Source organism: Cololabis saira, chromosome 8 (genome assembly GCF_033807715.1).
Source record: "Cololabis saira isolate AMF1-May2022 chromosome 8, fColSai1.1, whole genome shotgun sequence".
In the NCBI taxonomy this organism is placed as follows: domain Eukaryota; kingdom Metazoa; phylum Chordata; class Actinopteri; order Beloniformes; family Belonidae; genus Cololabis; species Cololabis saira.
Genome location: NC_084594.1, coordinates 1,400,275 through 1,426,288, shown reverse-complemented (window position 1 = coordinate 1,426,288; position 26,014 = coordinate 1,400,275). Strand labels below are relative to the sequence as shown.

The following is a 26,014-nucleotide window of genomic DNA, read 5'->3' as shown; positions in this document are numbered from 1 at the left end:
ATTCATTCATTCATTCATATAAACCTCCAGCCCGCGGGCTCGACCGCCCTCCCACCGCGCGGGGGCGCATGCGCAGCTCGTCTCTGTCACGTCACAACCGGAAGTGTTTGTTTTGTTTTGTTTGGATTCCGGTTGAAACTGCAGGAACCTGATTCTGGTCCTGGTTCTGGATCTGGTCCCGGTTCTGGTCCCGGTCTCCTGAGACCAGCACCCATGACCAGCAGCGAGACCACGTGGCCCCCCCTGGGGCCCCACGTGGAGGCGGCGGGGGCCCACGTGACCGAGGAAAACGAGCACGACTACGCGCACGCGGGTCGGGTCCCCCCTGGACCCCCTGGACCTGAACCCGGGTCCCCTGGACCTGGACCCGGACCCGAGCCCCCCTCGGACCCCATGGAGCCCGCCGTGGAGCTGCCGGAGCCCGCCGTGGGCGCCGAGGTGGACTGCCCCCCCTGCGGGGTCCCGGACCCCCCGGACCCGGACCCCCCCTCGGGGCTCCCCCGGCGCGGGGCCCCCCTGCGGCCCCCCCGGGCCCCGGCCCCCACCCCCGAGGACCCCGGCAGCTCCAGCCCCAGCTGCTGCTGCTGCTGCCGCCGCAGGTTCGAGCGCAGCGGCCGCTCCTTCAACCGCCGCTCCGTCCGCACCTTCACCACGGCGGCCACGGTGCGCTGGCTCTTCCCGGAGTCCGGGGCCACGGACCGCTCCTTCCTCTGCGAGGCCTGCGCTCAACACGTCCGATCCGCCGCCAAGAGGACCAGCTGCGGCCGCAGGACCGTGTGGATGAACCCGGCCGATGTGAAGAAGGTGAGAGGGTGAGGGATGGATGGATGAATGATGGATGAATGATGGATGGATGAATGATGGATGGATGTATGGATGGATGGAGGGATGAATGGATGATGGATGGATGATGGATGGAGGGATGAATGGATGATGGATGGATGGATGGATGGAGGGATGAATGGATGATGGAGGGATGATGGATGGATGGATGGATGAATGATGGATGGAGGGATGATGGAGGGAATGATGGATGGATGATGGATGGATGGATGGATGGATGATGGAGGGAATGATGGATGGATGGATGGAGGGATGGATGGATGATGGATGGATGGATGGATGATGGATGGATGGATGATGGATGGATGGATGGACGGATGGATGGATGGATGGAGGGATGATGGATGGATGGATGATGGATGGATGGATGGATGATGGATGGATGGATGATGGATGGATGGATGATGGAGGGAATGATGGATGGATGATGGAGGGATGATGGATGGATGATGGATGGAGGGATGATGGATGATGGATGGATGGAGGGATGATGGATGGATGATTGATGGATGGATGATGGATTGATGGATGGATGATGAATGGATGATGGATAGATGATGGAGGGAGGGATGATGGATGGATGGATGATGGATGGATGATGGAGGGATGATGGATGGATGAATGATGGATGGAGGGATGATGGATGGATGGATGATGGATGGATGGATGATGGAGGGAATGATGGATGGATGATGGAGGGATGATGGATGGATGATGGATGGATGGAGGGATGATGGATGGATGATGGATTGATGGATGGATGATGAATGGATGATGGATGGATGATGATGGATGGATGATGGATGGATGGATGATGGATGGATGGAGGGATGAATGGATGATGGATGGAGGAGGGATGAATGGATGATGGATGGATGGATGATGGAGGGATGATGGATGGATGGAGGGATGAATGGATGATGGATGATTGGTGGATGGAGGGATGAATGGATGATGGATGAATGGATGGATGATGGAGGGAATGATGGATGAATGGATGATGGATGGATGATGGATGATGGAGGGATGATGGATGGATGGATGGATGATGGATGGATGATGGAGGGATGATGAATGGATGGATGAAGGATGGATGGATGGATGATGGATGGATGGTTGATGAATGGATGATGGATGGATGGATGATGGAGGGATAGATGATGGATGGATGGATTGATGGATGATTGATGGATGGATGGATGATGGATGGATGAATGGATGATGGATGGATGGATGGATGGATGAATGATTGATGGGTGGATGGATGGAGGGTTGATGGATGGATGATGGATGGAGGGATGATGGATGGATGATTGATGGATGGATGGATGATGGATGGATGATGATGGATGGATTGATGGATGATTGATGGATGGATGGATGATGGAGGGATGAATGGATGATGGATGGATGAATGATTGATGGATGGATGGAGGGTTGATGGATGGATGATTGATGGATGATTGATGGATGGATGGACAATCTATAGAAACGTTGCTTCTGCTGCAGGCGGTTCACACGTCCATCTATACGCCGATGATACCGTTCTGTACACATAGAACAGAACAGAATCCTTTATCGTAACTGTAAACATTGTTTCCAACACCACTGTGAAAATCTGTTTAGCAGCTCTACAAAAATATAAAAATACTGTACATGTAGAGCAAGACGAGAGATAAATACGTTCTAAAACGGTCAGTGCTGATGTTTCTGTCGAACAGTGTAGAATTACACAGAACTTCGCAAGCACAAGTTGGTGGCTTTGAAAGGTCAGACAGAACGTTATGTATAACCCTTCCACCACAGGCACTTCTGAGGCAGATATATCCTTGGATGCTGAAAAAGCCTTCGACCGCGTGGAGTGGAAATATCTTTTTTACACCCTACATAAATTTGGTTTTGGCTCCAAGTTTACTACCGGGCTTAAAGTTTTATATTCATCCCCTCTAGCCAGTGTCAGGACTAATAGCACTCATTCAGGATATTTTCCTTTGCATCGTTCGACACGACAAGGTTGTCCTATAAGTCTTTTGTTGTTTGCCCTCTCTATAGAACCTCTTGCGATCAAACTTCGCTCTAACCACGGTATAATTAGAGATGGACAGGAGCATAAATTGTCTCTATATGCGGATGATTTATTACTATATATATATTAGGGATGTCCCGATACCATTTTTTTCACACCGAGTACGAGTATTTTAATTTGTGTACTCGCCGATACCGAGTACCGATCCGATACTTCTACCACAAAAATAACTAGGCTAAAAATGCAATGAAAAATGCAATGAATTGGAAGACAGGTTTTTTTTTTTTTTCTTTTTTTTAACCTTTATTTAACCAGGAGAAAGTCTCGTTGAGATTAATAATCTCTTTTACAAGAGAGTCCTGGCCAAGACAGGCAGCAACATGGTTACAAAAACAAATAACATAAGAACAATTTATAACAATTAAAACAGTTTTAACAAAACAGTAAACAGATCGCAAAAATAGTCAAAATCAACAACAATCAAAGCACCTACAGCTAAATGTACTTGCTTCCAAGTCTTTCAGGAGAACTTTAAAGGCATCAAGTGAGACCAGATCTCTTAATTTTAAAATTTTCTGCAACTCATTCCATGCATAAGGAGCAGCATAGCTGAAGGCCCTACTACCTAGTTTAGTGCGGACCCTAGGTACAGACAATACAAATAAGTCCTGGGAGCGAAGGTTATGACTCCCAGTGCTTTTTTGAAAAACATAATTTCCTAAATAGAGTGGAAGTAGGCCAAGAATGGCCTTATAAACAAAGACATGCCAATGATAGAGTCTACGGGTGGACAGAGCAGACCATCCGACCCGAGTGTACAAAGAGCAGTGGTGAGTACGAGATCTAAAATTTGTTATAAATCTCAGTATCCAGACAGTATCCAATGAGTGAAGACATAGAGCAGATGCATGCATGTATATCTATATTCTTATTTGCAACAGAAATTCAATTTTAAACAAAACTCGGCCAGCTAGGTTACATGGAGCTGTTACTTTTCTTTTATCCCTTTTTATCCACGTACGCGTCAATCTCATGACATCACTGGGTGATTCTTTGGGAAAAATGTTAGTTTTTGCATGTTTTGTCACATTTACACAGACTCAAACACACACAGAGTTTCTATGAGTTCATGTTTGTTCTAGTTCTGCTGGTTAAAAAAGAAAAGTACAAAGGCTGGAAATTTTGTGCTACTTGTGCTTAATTTATTTCTTTTATTCTGTTATTATTTATTAAAGTACTTGAATTTACTTTAAGATTAATTTAATTTAATTTAGCTATTCTTTATTTTTTATTTATTTTATTGATTTAATTTGCCTGAAGATGATTATTTTGTACTTTTGTCTGTTTGAATGGTTGTGTTAAAAAAATAAATCAGACGTTACTCAACAGTTACTCAGTACTTGAGTAGTTTTTTCACCAAGTACTTTTTTACTTTTACTCAAGTTATTATTTGGATGAATACTTTTTACTTCTACTTGAGTCATATTATTCTGAAGTAACAGTAAACATAAACAATCAAATAGAATTTAAAAAACAGGCTAAATGAAATGATGTTACACACTCTTGTACAGTAGGTGGCGGTATGCTCCTTAAAGTTGGTTGCGATCCTCCAATAAAACAGAGAAGAAGAAGAACATAAACAATACCATTCTCACAGTCCGGTTATATAGAGCGCCGTTTCAGGCAAGATAGTGACAATTAATGTAAGCAGGACGTAGGCAGTGTGGACATATTTCAAAATAAGGGACGACGACAGAAGCAAGACAGACTGCAGGCTGTCGGCGCGGCTAATCGGCTAACGCGGCTAACCGGAATGTAACAATGGGATTGTTTATGTTGTACTGTGAGTTATTTGGAGTGTTTAATAAAGTTCCCTGTGAGTAAGGTTTGTCCAGTTTGTATAATTAAGGAAGATAGAATTTACTGAAACAGGGAACAGCAGCTACAGCCACAGAGCCAGGCTGCCAGGCCCGGGGAGCCGCGGGGCGGCTCAACATCTCCCCCTAGCGGCGCTAACCAGTAACTACAAGTATATAACAGAACTAAATAGATTGCGTCGCTAAATGTGTGTTCCTGTTTAATGTGTATGGGTGGGTGATGTAATGTATGTATTTATGTATCTTGAGGTTGTGTGTGGCGTACGGGGGTGAAAACAAGTTTCCTTGCAAAGGACAAATAAAGCTGAATCTGAATCTGAAGTATCGGTGCGATCGGAGGATTTTTGCGAGTACTTTTGCATCATTCAGTTGCTTGTCAGGGTACAAACTTAATCTCAGTAAAAGTGAGCTGATGCCGCTCAATGAAGTTTTCCTGTACATCGTCTTCCATTCAGAGTCACTTATGGTCATTTTGTTTATCTTGGTATACAAGTTACCAATGAATTTGGGAACCTTTTCAAGGCCAACTTCAGTCCACTCCTAACTCGCACTAAAGAAGATTTAGAACGCTGGTCTCCGCTGCACCTCTCATTAGCTGCAATAATTCTATCAAAATGAACACTCTCCCTAGATTTCTGTATCTCTTTCAGTGTCTACCGATATTTCTCTCAAATTAATTTTTTAAAAAGGTTGACAGTTTGATTTTATCATTTATATGGGACAAAAAGACTCCTAGAATTCGTAAACAGTTTTTGCAGGGACCCAAGTCGGCTTAGCTTGGCACTACCGGATTTCAGGTCATATTATTGGGCCGCTAACCTTAGGATTATTCAGTACTGGATACGATATAAAGACTTATCTCTATCCCCAATCTGGCTGGAGATGGAGGCTGCGTCATCCTCACCGGAGTCACTATCGTCCCTCGCTCATTCTCCCATTACAGGCCCTTTCTCCTCCTACACTAAAAATGTGTGTGTCAAGTCAACATTGAAGATATGGAATCAATTTAGGAAACATTTTGGATTTCAGGCAACTTCTTTCTTTGCTCCGGTAGCATCCAACCCGGCTTTTCTACCATCCATAGCTGATAGCTCCTTTTCTACATGGGCTAACCTTGGCATTAAGAGACTTAGGGACCTTTATACAATCTATTTTATGTAGTTTTTAATTAATAATAAATACATATTATCCAGTAAAAATATCCCCACTGTGGAAAACAATAGTCCATCTCTCCAGATGTAGCTCCGCATGTCGGAGACACGAACTCCTCCATCCATCCATCCATCGTTAGCTCCTCCCCGCTAACGTTAGCGGGGAGGAGCTAACGTCGGCTCATCCCCGCTAACGTTAGCTCCTCCCTGCTAACGTTAGCTCCTCCCCGGAGATCAACGTTTACCCTCAACATGACTCATTAATTGTTAATGAAAATAAAAAATAAACTTTAACACTAAACTTTTACAACAACAAAATAAACTTTTTGCTACCTGCTGTAACCGTCAACAAATCTGTACCAGTTGGTTGTTGTCATGGAAACATTGTTGCTTCCCTGACGTGGAATGATCTGCTGTGATGAGGCTTTAGAGTATAAGCTCATTATACCACAGTTAACAACCAATCAGATCATTATACCACAGTTAACAACCAATCAGATCATTATACCACAGTTAACAACCAATCAGATCATTATACCACAGTTAACAACCAATCAGATCATTATACCACAGTTAACAACCAATCAGATCATTATACCACAGTTAACAACCAATCAGATCATTATACCACAGTTAACAACCAATCAGATCATTATACCACAGTTAACAACCAATCAGATCATTATACCACAGTTAACAACCAATCAGATCATTATACCACAGTTAACAACCAATCAGATCATTATACCACAGTTAACAACCAATCAGATCATTATACCACAGTTAACAACCAATCAGATCATTATACCACAGTTAACAACCAATCAGATCATTATACCACAGTTAACAACCAATCAGATTGCAGGATTTCACCTGGTATTTTTATGTCTCAGAGAGAGCAGGGAGTGAAGGATCATGGGTAGTTGATGTGGCAGTAACACTGTAACCAATCATGGCTCCGACTGGTTGGCCACCTCTGATATAAAGTCATGAAATATAGACAATTTATGCAATTATAACTGAAAACTTTAATGTTTTCTTACTTTTAAACATATTTAAAGGCAAAAACATGGCGCTAACCTGTCCTTCCAGGGGAAGACCAAGCGGCCCCCCCTCACGGCCAGCGTTAAGGCTGAATTATGGTTCTGCGTCAAATCAACGCCAAGCCTACGCCGCAGGTTGCGCCGCATCGCTGACGCCGTCGCTGACGCCGTCGCTGACGCCGTCGCTGACGCCGTCGCTGACGTGCACCTCCCAAAAATTGTAACTACGCGTCGAGGCGACGCAGACCAAACGCAGACGAATCAGAATCAGAAAAGGCTTTATTGCCAAGTCAGACATAAATCAGACGAGAGAACTTGACTCCGGTTCACACCCATGGCTCCATTAATACGGACGCCATTTTTAGAGGAAGGATGACACTGGGATGGAGGAGGGAAAAAAAGGATCTCCACACTGTGTATTAATACCTAGTGTCAAGGTGCAAAAAAACACCTCAGCACAGAAAAGCAACAAACACACAACAAAACAACATCATAACTTGCATGTGTGTGTGTGGGGGTGGGGGGAGGGGGGGGGGGGGGGGTCTCAGCACAGTACATCCAAGTGAGGGCCGCGGCCTCCGTGGCGCTCGAACCCGACGACCGTGTCAGGGGGGCTGAGAAGAGCGGAGCCAGGGAAAGTGTTGAAGATGGGGGGGGGGGTGGTTATCAGTAAGTGTGTGTAGCGGTAAGTCTGTGAAAACTTCGCCCCAGAGCTGCTCCTCAGCCATTGTCCTTGATGTTATCAGACGGCTCGTACAGTTCTGAAACAGGTCCACAGATGTTCCTGAGAGGGGAGGGTTAGTGGGGGCAGAGTCACCTTGTTTACATTCCACCAGAGAGATTGTGACCAGAGCGATCGGCCAAACCGCTCTGTCAAGGCCAGATTATAGAATCAACAATTGTATTAAAGAACAGACAGATTCAGTAATTTTCCGTCTGCCTTTAGTCCCTGGTTCATCAATGGCGACTCCAATCAGATGAATTTGTGATCAATTCCCGCCAAGCCGAGCTTCCAACTTCTCCAAGGTCTTATCCATCTTGCCAATGAGCTCAAAGACGCCGCCAGCCTGCGATTCTGTTCAAGAATCACATCCAGCTTACGGTTTTGCTCTCCCAGCGTTAAAGTCTGAGTGTTGATCGCTTTGCTTATCCCTTCAGCCACGTCCGGCAGCTCTGAAAGAGCCAGAACAGCTGTCGACGACTTACGCGTTTGTTGATACACCAGGAATCCCCCTCCTCCGATCAAGAGAAATCCTGCTATCATAAATCCAATTATGAAGCATCTTCAACGTCCTCGACAGACAGAATCACCAAACACAACAGTTTCCAGTATTTGTAGGAATCCATTGTGTATCCGGCAAAAAACATCCCATCGGGGCAGGAGGGCTCCCTTACCCCCTGACTTCTTGTCGCAAAAATTTGGTCAATTGTGCTGAGAGACCAGTTAATCAATTCCATGATTGTAGAGTTTTGGAGGAGTGAAAAGGAGAGACTCTGAAGACGAGACAGGACAAAAGCAGCAGCAGGGCAGATAGGGAGGGAGAGGAGCAGAAAAGCGTCCGCCTTCGTCGAGAGCCTGAAGAAGAATCGAGAAGAAATGAGAGGGCTGTGATTGGTTCGCTTGGTAGCAACGCATTTCCGGTTTCCGGTTTTAAGCAGTTGAACTTTCAGCGCTCTTTTCTTTGTGTATGTGTGATTTTTTTTTTTTTTTTTTTTTTTTTTTTTTTGCACAATAGTTGTCCTTATCTCTTTGAATCACTTCGACCGGAAAAGTCCGATAAACCATTCAGGAAAAGATCGCACCCCCTAGCACTCTGGTGGGTTTTGCACCACGGAGTGTTGGAGAAGTCCGAAGGATTCACGACAGCGTCACGGTGACGGCGTGTGTTCTGCGTTGGTGTAACGCAGAACCATAATTCAGGCTTTAACCTCTCGTTTCAGGGGAAGAGCAAGCCCCGCGGCGGCGGCGTTAGCGGCGGGCGGATGGGGAAGAAGACCAAGGCGGCGCTGCTGGTGGGAAACTCACGCTACAAGGCGGCGCTGGAGCTGCTGTGGACGGCTAAGGGGGCGAGGCAGCCCATGCTGGACTTCTTCAGCAAGACGCTGCGGGCCGAGGTGAGGGGGCGGGGCTAACGAGGGGGCGGGGCTAACGAGGGGGAAGGGGTCACCTGGGAGGGGCGGGGCTAACGAGGGGGCGGGGTCAACAAGGGGGCGTGGTCTCTAACTCCCGTCTCCTCCCCCCCAGATGAAGGTTCTGGTTCTAACTCCCGTCTCCTCCCCTAGATGAAGGTTCTGTCCCGCCAGCCCGACAGTCCGTTCCACCAGAAGGTTTCGGCCCCGAAGGCGCTGGCCTCGTTTCCGTGGCGACCGAGTCTCAAGTGGGTCCAGAAGAAAGCGCCGCTGGTTTCAACGTGTCTGAGATCAATGTTCCCCGACGCCGCCGCGCTCTGCAAGACCAGCCAGTGAGTACCGGGGGGCGGGGCCTAAGGGGGCGGGGCCTAAGGGAGCGGGGCCTATTGAGGGGGGGGGGCGGGGCTGTGCAAGACCAGTGAGTGGGGGCGGGGCCTCACCGGGGGAGGCGGGGCTTGTTTCTGTTGTTTTTTTTGAGCAAATCATTTCATTTGGCTATATAATTTAAATATGTGTTGAAAGGCTAACGGATATTCAGTGCGTTTACATAGGAAGTTTATTTCTTCTATTATTACGACTTTATTCTCGTAATGTTACGACTTTATTCTATTACGACTTGATTCTCGAACGTTACGACTTTATTCTCGTAACGTTACGACTTTATTCTCGTAATATTACGACTTTACTCTCGTAATATTACGACTTTATTCTCGTAACGTTACGACTTTATTCTCGTAACGTTACGACTTTATTCTCGTAACGTTACGACTTTATTCTCGTAACGTTACGACTTTATTCTCGTAACGTTACGACTTTATTCTCGCAATGTTACGACTTTATTCTCCTAATGTTACGACTTTATTCTCCTAATGTTACGACTTTATTCTCCTAATGTTACGACTTTATTCTCATAATATTAAGACTTTATTCTCGTAACGTTACGACTTTATTCTCGCAATTTCCAATTCCTTTTTTGTCTTAGTGTGGCCCTAATACTCCGTCGTAATATTGCGATGAGGGGCTTGTCTTGATTCTGACCCGTGTCTCCCCCCCGTGTCCCCCCCTGTTCCAGCCTGACGGAGGAGCAGGCCTCCGGGCTGCTGGAGCGCCGCAGCGTGGTGGCGTTAGCCGTGCCGCTGTTCACCAGGAACATCTACCGGAACAACTTCCTGCAGGCGGCGCTGGGGGCGGAGCTTCGTCTGCAGGGCTGCTCTAGCTCCGCCCTGGACGCCCTCAACGCCATGGGGCTCTGCCAGAACAAGGACACCATCCGGCTGCTGCTGCAGCGGCTGCAGAGCTGCAAGGTGGGTGGGGGGGCCGGGCCGAGGGGGCTGGAGAAAAAAGTACAATTTCGAGAAAAAAGTTGAGAAAAAAGTCAAAATTTCGTGAATAAAGTTGAATTGTTGAGAAAAAAGGTGAAATTCCGACTTTAATCTCGAAATTTCGACTTTATTCTCGACATTTCGACTTTATTGTCAAAATTTCGACTTTATTCACGAAATTTTGACTGTATTCTTGAAATTCTATTTCAACATTAATCTCGAAATTTCGAAATTTATTGACGAAATTTCGAATTTATTCTCAACATTTCGACTTTATTCTCAACATTTCAAATTTATTGACGAAATTTCAAATTTATTGACGAAATTTCAACTTTATTGACGAAATTTCAACTTTATTGACGAAATTTTAACTTTATTCACGAAGTTTCGACCTTATTGTCGAAATTTTTAATTTTTAATTGAAATTCTATTTCAACATTAATCTCGACATTTTGAATTTTTTCTCGAAGTGGACAATGAAAAAAAAACCTTCCCCTCTCAAATATTTTTTCTCCTGCATGGCCCTTATATTCTGTAAGAGCGAACCCCTGTCACGAAGAAGAAAAATAAAAAATAGCGTTAAGAAAATAAGAGAGGAAAATAAGAGAAGAGATAGCAGAAAATGGAGAAACGTAGCGACAATCTGGATGACGGTTTGAATGAGGAAAAATAACAAGCTTTTTCTCTCCAATATATTGTTATAATCATTTGTTTCAGATGAACTGTAATTATTTTTTGTATAAAAATTGAATTTGGTGTAAAAAAGTATTTTTTTTTTTCAAACTTGAGTCTTGAAAAATAGGGTCGTCTTATAATCAGGGTCGTCTTATATTCGCTTGTCCTTTATCTCCCCAGGACGACGACGGGAGGACGATAAAACAGGAGGACGTGCAGGAGATGGCAGAGGTGATGACGGACGAGGAGGAGGAGGAGGAGGAAGAAGAGGAGGTGGTGGAGGAAGAGGAGGATGAGGAAGAAGAAGAGGAAGAAGAGGAGGAGGAAGAGGAGATGGTGATGGCGGCGGTGGAGGAGGAAGTGGAGCAGGAGGAAGTGCAGGACGGGATCCAGGAGGAAGAGGAGGATCCGGCCGTGAAGGAGAAGGAGAGCAGGAAGAGGAGGAAGAAGAAAGCAAAGAAGCAGCGGAAGGAGGAGAAGAGGAAGGAGCGAGGGAAGAGGAAGGCGAGGGAGCGGGAGGAGGAGGAGGAGGAGGAGGATGAGGAGGAGGAGCAGAAGAAGAGGAAGGTGGTGGTGGTTCGGCTGGACCTGCTGAAGGGACACTCGGAGATGGGCCGGGCCGACCTATCGGCTCCCTAGGATCCTGTGGCCCCGCCCCCTGGGCTGACAGGCCCCGCCCCTTCAGCCTGACGCACCCAGAGCCCTGGTGCATTCTGGGAGCTGTAGGCGGTAACTTAAGACTTTAGATTTTCAATCCTATGAGTTTGCCGCCGCCGCCGCCGGTCACATGACCTTCATCCTCAGACTATTTACAGATGGGTGACATCATCGCAGGGGCGTCCGTGACATCATCGCAGGGACGTCCGTGACATCATCGCAGGGGCGTCCGTGACATCATCGCGGCGTCTGTACGGTTGAAGCAACGCGAAGGAACTTTTACGCGAAGGAACTTGTAGCTCATCGTCTCGGCGGCGGGAACCAAAAGCCACCGGAGTCGTTAGCGTTCCTTCCTTCTCGACCTTCGTGTTGCTTCAACCGTCGTCCACGAAAACTGTGGGGGGCGGGGCAGCAGCAGGAAGTGGGCGTTTAGGGGCGGAGTCAGTCCCACGAGTCCCAACCTCCGATCTCATCTCGACTTTGTTCCTTAAACTGCGACAAAATCACCTGAAGATTCCGATGGCGTGTTTTAGGGGGCGGAGTCAGGCGGGACTCCGCCCCCTGACTCCGCCCCCTCCTCCGTGAGGAGTATCTTTGTGAATCGCGGCTAACGTTTCGTGCTGCGGAGGTTCGTGTAAACGTAGCATGACGTGGATTCTAACCTGGCGGTGCCGTGTAACCCTGCCCCTTTCTGGGCCTGTGATGTCACAGAACCTGCAGCCCCCCACGTTATCGGACGTACCTGCAAACCTCGGTGATGTCATCCTCAGGTTTCCCCGGTTTCTCGTACGGCGGCGCGGCCGCGATGCTAATAAATATTAATGACGTGTCCTGATCAAAGAGCAGCAGCGCTAGCTTCCCGTCGTCTAGAAGCTAGCGGCTCCTGAAATTACGTTTCGCTCGTAATTTAACACGATTTAGCATCACGGGTTAGCATAAGCTAATCCAGCCGAGCTAACTTTGCTAGCACGAAGTGGGCGTGGTCCAGTCGGCTTGCAACGAACGGCCGTCGTACGAGGAAAAGTCTTCTTCTTCTTCTTCTTCTTCTTCTTCTTCTTCTTCTTCTTCTTCTTCTTCTTCTTCTTCTTCTTCTTCACAAACCTGCGTGTGACATCCCATCGTTGGACGTTCCAGTTCCTGGAGCTTTTATTCTGAAACTCTCGGCTCCTCTGGACGTTTCTGAGATAAAAACCCTCGACGTGAAGCTGCTGAGTCGGCGGGAAAGACGCTCCGTGCCTTTTCTGGTTGTCATGGCGACTGAACCCTTGCTGGTCCTGGTTCCTGGTTCTGGACCAGGTCTTGGTCCAGGACCAGGTCCTGGTTCCTGGGGACCAGTGAACTACAGAATCACCGCAAACACAGACTTTCAACCTTCAGGAATTCAGACTTACGGCCTCGGCTGTAATTTTTGAAACATTAAAAGACAATTAAGAGTGGAATCTTGATTTTCTGTTGCAGAAGCTGAAACGTTTCTGGTCGTAAAATGTGGTGAAACTTTGTTTTTATTTGTTCTGACTTTAGTTTGTTTTTTACGTTGGACTTGAAGCTCGTATGTAACTTGTATGTAACTTGTTTTCTGACCTCAGATCTGCAGATTTAATAAAACTCTTTCACTCGCACAACTTTCACTGTCTACAAAAACAAGCGGAACGGAAGGAAGTGACGGCTACGAGAAGCTTTTTAAAAAAATTAATTTAACAAGAACAACAAACTCAGATGTAAAACATAAATACATCAGATTGAGAGAACAATCACCTCATCATCTAGGGGCGGGGGGGATCCCGACACAGTACGGGGGGGGCGGGGGCCGGGGGCCGAGGAACGAGGAAGGCGTTGAGTTGAGGGAGGTGTGGTTATCAGTAACTGTGTGTGTGTGTGTGTGTGTGTGTGTGTGTGTGTGTGTGTGTGTGTGTGTGTGTGTGTGTGTGTGTGTGTGTGTGTGTGTGTGTGTGTGTGTGTGTGTGTGAGTAGTAAGTCTGTGAACTTCGCTCAGAGCTGCTCCTCAGCCAATGTCCTTGATGTTATCAGGCGGCTCGGTCAGTTCTGAAACAGGTCCACAGATGTTCCTGAGAGGGGAGGGTTAGTGGGGGCAGAGTCACCTTGTTTACATTCCACCAGGGAGATTGTGACCAGTGATCGGCCAAAACCGCTCTGTCAAGGTCAGATTATAGAATCAACAATTATATTGAAAAACAAACAGACTCAGTAATTTTCCGTCTGCCTTCAGTCTCTGGTTCATCAATGGCGACTCCAATCAGACGAATTTGTGATCAATTTCCGCCAAGCCGAGCTTCCAACTTCTCCAAGGTCTTCTCCATCTTGCCAACGAGCTCAAAGACGCCGCCAGCCTGCGATTCTGTTCAAGAATCACATCCAGCTTGAATGAATGAAATCTCGCAGAGTGATGCAGAAAAACTAGTTCATGCGTTTGTATCTTCTAGACTAGATTACTGTAATATGTTGTTAGCAGGATGTCCAAGTAATTTGCTGAATAGGCTCCAGCTGATCCAGAATGCAGCAGCACGAGTGCTGACAGGAATTAGCAGGAGAGACCACGTCTCTCCAGTGTTAGCGTCGCTCCATTGGCTGACTGTAAAATTCAGAATCCAATTTAAAATTTTATTACTTGCGTATAATAATAATAATAATAATAATGACTTGGATTCATATAGCGCCCTTCAAGGCACCCAGAGCGCTTTACAGAAATCATTATTCATTCATACACATTCTCACTGGTGGTGGTAAGCTACGTTTTGTATAAAGCCCAAAACGGCTTACCTCCGCAGTATTTACAAGACCTGATAGAGGCTTATGTTCCTGGCAGAGCTCTCCGCTCTCAGGGTGCAGGTTTACTCGTAGTTCCTAGAGTATCTAAATGTAGATTTGGAGGGCGGGCGTTCTGCTATCAGGCACCATTACTATGGAACCAACTTCCAATCTGGGTTAAGGAGGCTGACACCACCTCCACCTTTAAAACTAAACTTAAAACCTTTCTGTTTAGTAAAGCCTATAGTTAGTGTTTAGTAAACCTCTAGCTGGTGTTGGTAAATCTCTAGGTAGTGTAAACTCTAGTGTGTTAGAGTCAGTAGTCATAGTTGCAGCTATAGAACAAGACTATAATAGTTAGTCTCAAATATAGCTTGGTGGTAGATATGCTGCTATAGGCTTATGCTGCAGGGGGACCGACATGATCCACTGGGCGGTGCCTCTCACCCTTCTTCTCCTCTCCTTTTCCCTGCCTCTCTTCTCCATTTCCATTTTTATTTATTATAAATATCTCATAGCTATCATTTTGTCCATCGTTCCTGTAGTTTCTTGTGCCGGCCCCCCTTTTTTCTCTTTTGTGCATGTTTGCAGGCCGGAGCCTCGGGAGCTGCTGGTCTGGCCTGCGGTCCCGCCCCCCCCCCCCCCCCCATCCCCGGTCATCCCGTTGCTGCTTCCACCTGCCTGTGGCTAGGTGGCTACAGTAGCTAGCGGCTAGGTGGCTACAGCAGCTAGCGGCTACAGTAGCTAGTGGCTAGGTGGCTACAGCAGTTAGCGGCTAGGTGGCTACAGTAGCTAACGGCTAGGTGGCTACAGCGGCTAGGTGGCTACAGCAGTTAGCGGCTAGGTGGCTACAGCAGTTAGCGGCTAGGTGGCTACAGTAGCTAGCAGCTAGGTTGCTACAGCAGTTAGCGGCTAGGTTGCTACAGCAGTTAGCAGCTAGGTGGCTACAGCAGCTAGGTGGCTACAGCAGCTAGCGGCTACAGTAGCTAGTGGCTAGGTGGCTACAGCAGCTAGCGGCCAGGTGGCTACAGCAGTTAACGGCCAGTTGGCTACAGTAGCTAGCGGCCAGTTAGCTACAGCAGTTAGCAGCTAGGTGGCTACAGGACAGAGACTGGACGTCGTTGGGACCAAAGGTTTTTATTGGTAACAGAGTCATTTACAGCTACAATAAATATTCCCCGCGCGGCTCTGGGCCGGTGAAAACTGGTTCTACATGACACTGAAACAGAATAATAATATTTAAAGGAGGAACTTTAACGTCTTAATTCAGACCAGGAACAGTTTTAAGAGCATTTATCGTAATAAACCACTTCCCTTCGCTGCAGAAACACGGGGCTGTGACGTTAGCGCAGCTTTTATTTTGAAGGGCCGGAGACGGAGGACGTTGGGTGAAGTTTGAGCAGCAAACTCCACCGAACGGCGTCGGCTCCGCCGGCTAAACATCCCCCCCCCCAAACCCAAATAAACTTTACACCCGGAGTGTTTTACACGTATTTACACTAGTCTCAAACGTTTAGCTGGGTCTGGTTGCCACGGCGACGCCGGGGTCTGGTTGCCACGGCGACTCAGACGTTCAGCGTCTTCTTGATGGAGAAGATGATGTCCTTGATCTGCGGGACGCTGTGCTCCTCCAGCGTCTTGGCGTACGGCATGGGGATGTCCACGCCCGTTACCCTGGTAACCGGGGAGTCCAGGTAGTTGAAGGCGGGGCCTGAAAAATACCCAACATACATCAGTGCGGAGCCGTCAGGTGAAGTACAGTCAACAGGGAAAGACATCAGCCACATCCTAAAGCCGGAATACACTGGCCACGGTTACGTGATGTTTTTTTAATTCGGAATTAATTATTCCGAATTAAATAATTCAGAATTAAACTATTTTCCTTTGAGTTTACATGGAAATAGTAATTCTGAATTGAGGTTTACATGGAAAACAGGTTTGATGGTCTTTCTCCAATTCCTCTCCAGGTGTGGGGGTTGGGAATCGGATGGGGATCGTTTGCCGAAGATCACGCCAGAATAAAGGCTGATTTATGGTTCCGCGTTAGGCTCTGTGTTGGTGTAACGCGGAACCATAAATCAGCTCCGGAGCCGGCAGGCAGAGATTTTCGGAGCAAATTTCTTAACAGGCGTAGCTACAACTGTTAGATTTCATCTATTAAACCAACATTTATCTTCCTAAATGATTTATTTCAGCCAGAGGTAATTCTCCACAGAGCTGCAGGTTTCTCCCCGGGACGACGGCACAGGTTGACCCGGCCGTGAGCTGCTGCTGTTACCATGGTAACAGCTGCTGCTGCTGTTACCATGGTAACAGCTGCTGCTGCTCCGAGCCGGCGGGGATCTTAACGGTTACTTTTACGCCTGGAAATATATTAAAACTTAATAAAGTGGCATATTAACAGCGCTACAGCTGAAATTAAAACAGCTTTTGGCTCTCAGCTTCCTGATTTTAGCGGTGGTGATGAAAGTAGGAGTAGTGGGAGAATTGGGACAGACCTGGGAAGATTTCAAGTGCCCTAAAATCTGTCCCTTCTTTTTTAGGGGTAGTGGTAGAAAGTAGGGGGAGTATTGGGATTGGGCCTTAGCTACCTTCCATGACCCTTAGCGTTAGCGGTAGCTACCTTCCATGACGCGGGCGCAGATCTCAGCCCCCACCCCGAACTGCGGCCACCCCCCCTCCACCGTCACCAGGTGGTTGGTTTTCATCAGACTGGACTCGATGGACTCCACGTCCAGGGGCCGGATGGTCCGCAGGTTGATCACCTGGAACAGAGACAGTGTAGCTGTTAGCGCTTAGCCGTTAGCCCACATAACCCCCCCATTGGGCTAGTATTTACCTCACAGTCGATCCCCTCCTTGGCCAGCACGGCGGCCGCGTCCAGGCAGTGGCCGACGAGCCGCGAGTGAGCGACCACGGTGACGGAGCTTCCTGTGGAGAGAACAAGAGGTTAGCGGTTAGCGGTTCAGGCCCACGCTAGCCTACGCTAGCATATGCTAGGCTACGCTAGCCAACGCTAGGCTATGCTAGCCCACGCTAGCCCACTAGCCTCACCTGGTCTCTCGATCTTGGCCTTGCCGATGGGAACGGTGAAATCCTTGGACTGCGACTCCTCGGACATCTCGAAGGGAACGCCGTACATCAGCTCGTTCTCCAGGAAAATCACTGGAACACAAACAACCAGCTCTTTAGTTCTTTTATTTTAACGGATTTGTCACGTTTCAACGCTAAACGGAATCGAAATCAATAATAAATAAATGCAAATAAGAAAAAAAAAAAAAAATATATATATATATATATAAATAAAAACATGCATCCATCATAATTAACTTGAAAATGAGTAGGAAGAAGTAATAACGTATTAACTCCTACCCCCTAAACTCTATTTCATTATTATGAAAATTTATTCAATTTACTAAACACTAAAAAGTGTCACAAAATGTAATATGTAAACGGTAAAGTTTGGGTTCAGATGAAACCAGATCAAGTCTCTTTGTAGCTCCGCCCCCTGGGGGCGCTGTTGTGCCTTTTTACTATATTATCAACAATATTCATTATTATTATTGTCAATATTCATTATTATTACCATAATTATTATCAATATTCATTATCATCAATATTCATTATTATTATTATTATTATTATTATTATTATTATTGTCAAAATTAATTATTATTATCAATATTCATTATTACCATAATTATCAATATTCATTATTATCATCAATATTCATTATTATTATCAATATTCATTATTATTATCAATATTCATTATTATTATCAATATTCATTATTATTACCATAATTATCAATATTCATTTTCATCAATATTCATCATTATTATCAATATTAATTATCATATCAATATTTATTATCATTATTATCATCCTTATTATTATAAATTATTATTATTGTTATCATCAATATTCATTATTATTTTTAATTATTATTGTTATCATTATTATCATCATCCATATTCATTATTATTATCATCAATATCAATTATTATTGTTATAATTAACATTATTATTATCATTAATTATTATTATTGTTATCATCAATATTCATTATTTTGAATTATTATTGTTATCATTATTATCATCATCCATATCCATTATTATTATCATCAATATTAATTATTATAATTATAATTATCATTAATTATTATTATTTTTATCATCATTATTATTATCATTATTATTATTAAGAGATAATATAATCCTTTATTCCTCCCTTAAAGGGGAAACTCACTTGTTTAGCAGCAGTAACTCAACAAACACATGCAGGGGAGGGTAAAAAATATATATAATTACGAGATATAAACAATATATACAGTACATTGAAATTATCATTATTATTTTCATTATTAATTATTATTATTATTATTATTATTAATCATTGTTATCATTATTATTATTATTTTTCTCACCAGGGTTGTTGTCTCTAATGGCCGACTTCAACAATCCTCTAGCGTCTTCAGAATTCCAGGGACTGACGACCTTCAGACCGGGACAGTGGGCGTACCTGGGGACACGGGTCGGGTTAGAACCAGAACCTGGATCAGGACCAGCAGGACCAGCAGAACCACCAGAACCCCCAGAACCAGAACCAGAACTCACCAGGCGGCGAAGCACTGCGAGTGCTGCGCGGCGACGCCGGCCGACGCCCCGTTGGGCCCCCGGAACACGATGGGAACCGTCTGCAGCCCGGCAGACATGTAGTAGGTTTTAGCTGCTGAGTTGATCACCTGGTCGATCGCTTGCATGGAGAAGTTGAAGGTCATGAACTCACAGATGGGGCGGAGGCCCGCCTGGGGGGACAGAACAACACCAGTTACACACCGGGCCTGAACCAGGCCTGGGGGGGAGAGAACCGGGTCAGAACCATGGCTGGTCTACAACATCCTAGGAGGTCGATCCACTTTTCAGTTGTTAAAAAAGATTTGGGAGAAGGAATTAGGCAGAACCTTAGATAAAAAAGCCTGGCTAAATATCTGTGAAAGACATTTCCCATTTACAAGTAATAAAATGAAGGAAGCTAATTTTAAATTCATCCAGAAATTCTACTTAACTCCAATAAAAATGCATAAAATATCAAAGGATATTTCGTCAAAGTGTCCCAGATGTAAAAAGATGGAGGGAAACATTCATGCGACCGCTTACAAAGTTATTGGAATTCAATTCACTCCCTTACACAATCAGTCCTGGACAAAACATTTAATTTAAGCAGTAGTTTATATTTATTAAATGACACATATAATTTACAACTACATAACAAAAAATGCAGGATATTGATTTTGATCACTGTCTTTGCAAAGGAATGTATACTTTTATTTTGGAAGAACGATTCCCTCCATCTTATAAGACTTTCATAGATTAAATCACAGCATTTCTACCATTAGAAAAACTAACCTTGGAAAAATATAATCGTGGCATCTTTTCAAGAATTTGGGTTCCCATTATTCTCTGGTTTAGAGAACTTGTACGCTGAATGCTGTTTTATTGCCGTAATTTTCTTTATGTATCTGTAGGTATTTGAGTTTTGATGCCCCTATTGTAATTTACTGATATTTTCCATCATTTTATTCACCCACTTTTTTTTTCCCCCGTTTATTTATTTTATTTATTTTTTGTGTAAGACCTACCATCATTAAGGATGTATCTGATTGCCTTTCTTTTGTGAAATAAAAACATATACATAAAAAAAAAAGAAGCGGGTCTGAGCTAGCTGGTTTAGCCCGACACACGACCACGACTCCTGACCGCCCCCTGCTGGCGGGTTGATTTACACCAGGGGTCGGCGTATTGGACCAAAAACACAAAAAACAAATATGTCTGGAGCTGCAAAAAATTAAAAGTCTTGTATCAGAATTAGAATGAAGGCAAATGGCGAAAGGTGAAATGTCCAGAAAAAAGTCGAAATGTGAAGATTAATGTTGAAGCACAATCTCCAGGAAAGTCGAAATTTCGAGAAAAAAGTCGAAATGTCAAGAAAAAAGTCAAACTTTCGAGAAAAACATTCGAAGTGTTGAGATTAATGTTGAAGTACAATCTTGAGAAAAAAGTCGAAATGTCGAGATTAAAAAGGAAAGGAAAGAAAGAAAGAAAAAAGAAAAAAAAAGAAAAAAAAAAGGTCAAACATTTTAGAAAGAGCTCCAGGAGCCACTAGGGCGGCGCTCTAGAGCCACGGGTTGCCGACCCCTGATTTAGACTCACCACACAAGCTGGGCTGTAAACACTAGAGACACACCGATCCGAGGCCAATTAACGTTATTCAGGTGGAAGGAGGCACGACCTTCATTCACTGGATAAGGGATTTACTCAAATTTTTTGAAACTAGAGAAAATAAGTGTCAGCGTAAACTTTCAGTTTGAGCAACTGGAAAACATCTAAAACGGGAAAGAGCTGTTGTGCGATCGACTGTACTCATAGATTTAGCAAGAAATCGGAGTTATCGTTTTACAGACTGATGAAAAATAAGCTTAAGAGAGAAAAATGGATCACTGCAATTCTCAGAAACAACTGGATTCCAGACACCGAAACGTGGATTTGTGGTTCCCATTTTGTATCAGGTAATGTTGGATTTTTGGGTAGCTAACGTTAAACGGTCAAATCATAAAGTTCGGTGTCCTCATCACTTTAATTTCTACAACAAATCCTGCCTTGAAGTCGGACCAAGCGTCAAGACTTTTGTAAACCTTCAAGCTTTGCTTCGTGTATTTCCCCGGCGTAGAAATTAAGTACATATAAATATCAGGAAACTGGATTGGTGGCCAAATATTAATGTCCATGGACCACTGGTTCTTGGTAACTGTACCAAATATTAATGTCCATGGACCACTGGTTCTTGGGGTAACTGTACCAAATATTAATGTCCATGGACCACTGGTTCTTGGTAACTGTACCAAATATTAATGTCCATGGACCACTGGTTCTTGGTAACTGTACGGGTCACTGTCAAGTCCAAATGACGCTAATTTAAGCCCATAATCAGCTGTTATCCCGTCTAACACACTAATTGCAGCTTTTTTTGCCACTCAGTGCCAGTAAGGGGGCGTGGTCCAGTGAGGAAGTGACATCAATGCAGACCTTCTATTTATGAAACTTTCTCATCTCCTAATGTTTCTACCTAATAATACATGTCAGTGTTGTTTACATGAAGAATTTCTCACCATGGCGGCTCCCACGGCGATGCCGGTGAACCCCATCTGTGGGCGGAGACAGACGTTAGTCGGGGGCGTGTGGGCGGGGCTTACCCCGGGGTGGGCGTGGCTTACTTCACAGGTGGGCGGGGCTTACCTCGGAGATGGGCGTGTCGATGATGCGCTTGTCTCCGTACTTCTTCCACAAGCCGCGGCTCACCTGCAAACACGCAGAAATAACGTTAGGGAGCATCAAACTCTTATCTATGCAGAAATAACGTTAACATATACGTTAAAATATAAACCCTCCCCAGGCCCCGCCCCCTCACCTTATAGGCCCCACCCCCTCCCATGTAGGCCCCGCCCCCTCACATTATAGGCCCCGCCCCCTCCCCATGGCCCCGCCCCCTCACCTTGTAGGCTCCGTCGTACTGCGCCACCTCCTCCCCCAGCAGGAAAACCCTCTCGTCTCTCTCCAGCTCCTCGTCCATGGCCTGGTTCAGGGCGTCCCGGACCGTCACCTGGAACAAGAGACCGTTAGGGGGGACCTGGACCAGGACTCAGACCTGGACCCACTCCTACGTCTATGGGACGTAGGGCTGCACGATTAATCGTTAAAAAATCGCGATCTCGATTCATGCTTGAACGCAATCTCATTTCCAAATGACGACGATTTATTTAAAAAAAAAAAAAAAAAAAAAAAAAAAAAATTTTAAGATGGCTGCATAAAAAAAGGACTATGTTCTAGGTTGTTGTAGTCCTGTCATGGTCAACTATCATGTTGTCATGTTTGTTATATTTTGTTAATGATTGTGGATTACATTTGGAGAAACATCTACCTTTCTCATCACCTGACACATATTGCACATAAATATTGTTAAAATTGTTATTGTTAAAATTATTTAAAGACAAGAGAGATTTTTATTGTTTTTATGTTCAATGTCAGCTGTTACAAAGTTGATGCCAGTCTTTTATCAGGCACCATCATATTTTTTGTAACGTTTACCTTTTGTATCGGCAGCTTCTTAATAGCAGCAAAAGGCAATGGGGGGTTCATCCCAGCCAGAGGAATAATTTGTTGCCTCAGAACTACAGGATCTGTTACAAGTCCCCTTTCTGAAAGGGTGTTCAACTCAGGGAGGAACAAATATTGTTCAAAATTGTTATTATTGTTTAAATTATTCAAAGGTTTGTGTAAAAAGACAAGAGATGTTTATTGTTATTATATTTTTGTTCAGCTGTTGCAAAGTTAAAGTAATAAGTGCAATAAATTTTATATTGGAAAAAAATCGTGAGAGAATCGTGATCTCAATTCTAAGCAAAAAAATCGTGATTCTCATTTTGTCCAGAATCGTGCAGCCCTAATGGGACGTCTCCCTGAATCACTAAGACAGTGTTTTTAGTTCTGTTGGGCTGGAAGGCTGTTCTGACTAAGTGGGAGAAGAACCCCATCAAGTGGAATAAATCAACTAAATCAACTCTGAGATCAGCTCAGCTAAACCCCCACTGCTTTTAAATCTGTACTAAAAACATTCCTTTATAGAAAAAGCTTTTATTGTGGCGTGTTATTAATTTTAGATCTTGTTACTGCTGTCTTATGTTCTTATCCATTATGCTCTGTATTTTTATCTGGATGTATGTTATTGTTCTTGGGAAGCACTTTGTAACTTTGTTAAGAAAGGTGCTATAGAAATAAAGTTTCTCCTGAGTAAAAAACCAGGCCAGTAAAATCTGCAGATCAAAAACCTAAACCTGATCTGACTCTGATCTCTACAACCGCTCTGTGGTCAGGAAGACCACTCTCATCCTCATATCCTCTCCTCCTCTCCTCTCCTCCTCCTCTCCTCCTCTCCTTCTCTCCTCCCCTCATCCTCTCATCCTCCTCTCCTCCCCTCATCCTCTCATCAACTACTGCCGTCAGGCAGAAAGTATAAAATTCCACTGGCCCGGAAAAACATTCCATCTGCCACAATAATTCTGAATACTATTAAATAGATCGTTGCACTTTTAACAGGCACTAGTCATGCCTGTTCTAACTTATTTACTGTTTTTTTTTCTTTTTAATGTATTTTTAATGTATTTATTCGTTTTCTATTGTAATGTATTTTCATGGCAATGTGTGAATGTGTTTGTGAGCCCTGTTAAAGATCTAATCTAAACCTGTATTATTATTATTTTTATTATTATTATTATATTTTCTGTGGAAAGACTGAGGTCTGGAGTTAGTGGTGAAGTGATGGAAAGCTGGGAACTGAGGAACCTAGGAATCTCTGCTGGATCTGCTCATTCTATTTGTATATATACTGCATATATACATGTATCATTTTAAAAATGAATTCATACATTAATAAATGCATCAATTAATAAAAAGTATGTTCAAAAACAAAACAAAAAAAACGTCTCTGGTTAAACTGACTCCATCTTTAACCAGAACTGCATCTTTGACCTGATACATCTTTATCAGAACTATTAAAACCAGAACAACCAGTTCCATCAGAATCACCAGAATCATTAGCATGTAGAACTATTAAACCAGAATAAATCCTGTCATCTTTATCAGAACTATTATAAACCAGAATAACCAGTTTTCATCAGTTTCATTAGCATCATTAGCATGTAGCTCCTCTCCTCCACCGACCTGCATCGCGGCCGCGGCGCTGCGCTGGAACCCGCGGCGACCCACGACCTGGACGGCCCCCTGCGGAGAGAGAGGGGGGTGAGAACTGGTGATGGTCCCGCCGGTAAAAACCCTTTAGACCCGGTTTTAACCGGGTTCCTACCTTTCCTGCGCGGAGAAAGCTGCTCACGGACGTCGCCATGTTTGCTCTGTCCTCTGCCGGGCGGTGGGCGGGGCCTCGGCGAGGTCACGGGGGCTCCGGCCAATCACAGCCACTTCCGGCGGGACGCGTCATCACCCCCAGCCAATCAGAGCGGAGCAGCGGAGACGGAGCGGGGAGGGGAGGGAGGGAGGAGAGGAGGGAGGAGAGGAGGACAAGGACACCAGTTACGGAAGATGAACAGTGAGGAATACAGTAAATAATACAAAATAAAAAAATGTATTAAAAGTTTAAAAATAAAATCAAAAAAATTAATTAAAATAAATAAATAATAATATATTTTTTTTAAATTAAATTAAAATAAATAAATAAATAAAATTGAAATTAAAATTAAATTAAAAAAATAAATAAATACATTAATTAATTAATTAATTAATTAAGTAAAACAATATAATATAAAATTATAAAAATAAAAAAAATAAATAAAAAATACAACCAATTAAGAGATAAATACGGAAGAGTATCAGGGCCATGAAGGAGAAGAAATATTTGAAAGAAAGGGTAAGATTTATTTTTATTGTGCACTTTGAGAAAAAAGTCGAAATGTCGAGATTAATGTTGAAATACAATTTCCAGGAAAAAAAATTGAAATTTCACCTTTTTCTAAAACATTCAACTTTATTCACGAAATGTTTTCTCGGAATTGTACTTCAACATTAATCTCGACATTTCAAAATTTTTCTCGACATTTCGACTTTTTTTCTCGATGATGATGATGATGATAATGAAAATCTTCCTCCTCTAAAATATTATTTTTATTTTTATCCTGCCTGGCCCTAATACTCTTCTGTAGATAATAAATGGATAACATGAACGAAAATTCGAAAGTTATAAAATAAAATAATAATAATAGAGTAATTAATACAATGAAACAAATAAAACATAAATAAATAAAATGCATCAATTGTGTATTTGACAAAAACAAAAAATAGGCAACAGATAATCATTCAAGTGATTTTCATTTTTAGAAAAAATGCTGGACTTGGAAGATTAAACAATCACGGTAACATTTTTACATCACAAATAATTGAGAATAAATAATTTACTGTCAATCTGCAGCCAGAATCCACCTGTCAATCAAAGCAGACATGTTGGGGACACACCCACCTGTCAATCAAATCAGTCATGTTGGGGACACGCCCACCTGTCAATCAAATCAGTCATGTTGGGGACACGCCCACCTGTCAATCAAATCAGTCATGTTGGGGACACGCCCACCTGTCCATCAAAGTTAGACATGTTAGGGACACGTCCTCCTGTCAATCAAAGCAGTATTTTGGGGACACGCCCACCTGTCAATCAAAGTGGCCATGTTGGGACACGCCCACCTGTCAATCAAAGCAGACATGTTAGGGACACGCCCACCTGTCTTCACACAAATAAAAACATGTTTATAAATAATAATAAATGTTATTATCCAATCAGAACCTTCCCAACCCCCAGACCTGGAGAGGAATTGGAGAAAGACCATCAAATGTGTTTCCATGGAAACCTCAATTCAGAATTACTGTTTCCATGTAAACTCCAAGGAAAATAGTTTAATTCTG

At 44.0% G+C, this 26,014-nt stretch overlaps 1 protein-coding gene across 1 annotated transcript; it reads right to left on the bottom strand.

The window, feature by feature from the left end:
• Window positions 1-15,611: 15,611 nt before the first annotated feature.
• On the bottom strand, window positions 15,612-24,509 carry pdhb (pyruvate dehydrogenase E1 subunit beta). Its single transcript, XM_061728341.1, has 11 exons — window positions 24,411-24,509; window positions 24,269-24,328; window positions 22,044-22,151; window positions 21,788-21,850; window positions 21,661-21,696; window positions 19,109-19,299; window positions 18,919-19,013; window positions 17,545-17,655; window positions 17,330-17,421; window positions 17,114-17,255; window positions 15,612-16,201 (listed from the first exon to the last, which is right to left on the bottom strand). The coding sequence occupies exons 1-11, from the start codon at window positions 24,447-24,449 to the stop codon at window positions 16,056-16,058; spliced, it is 1,083 nt and encodes a 360-aa protein (XP_061584325.1). The 5' UTR covers window positions 24,450-24,509; the 3' UTR covers window positions 15,612-16,055.
• Between the last annotated feature and the right edge of the window lie 1,505 nt (window positions 24,510-26,014).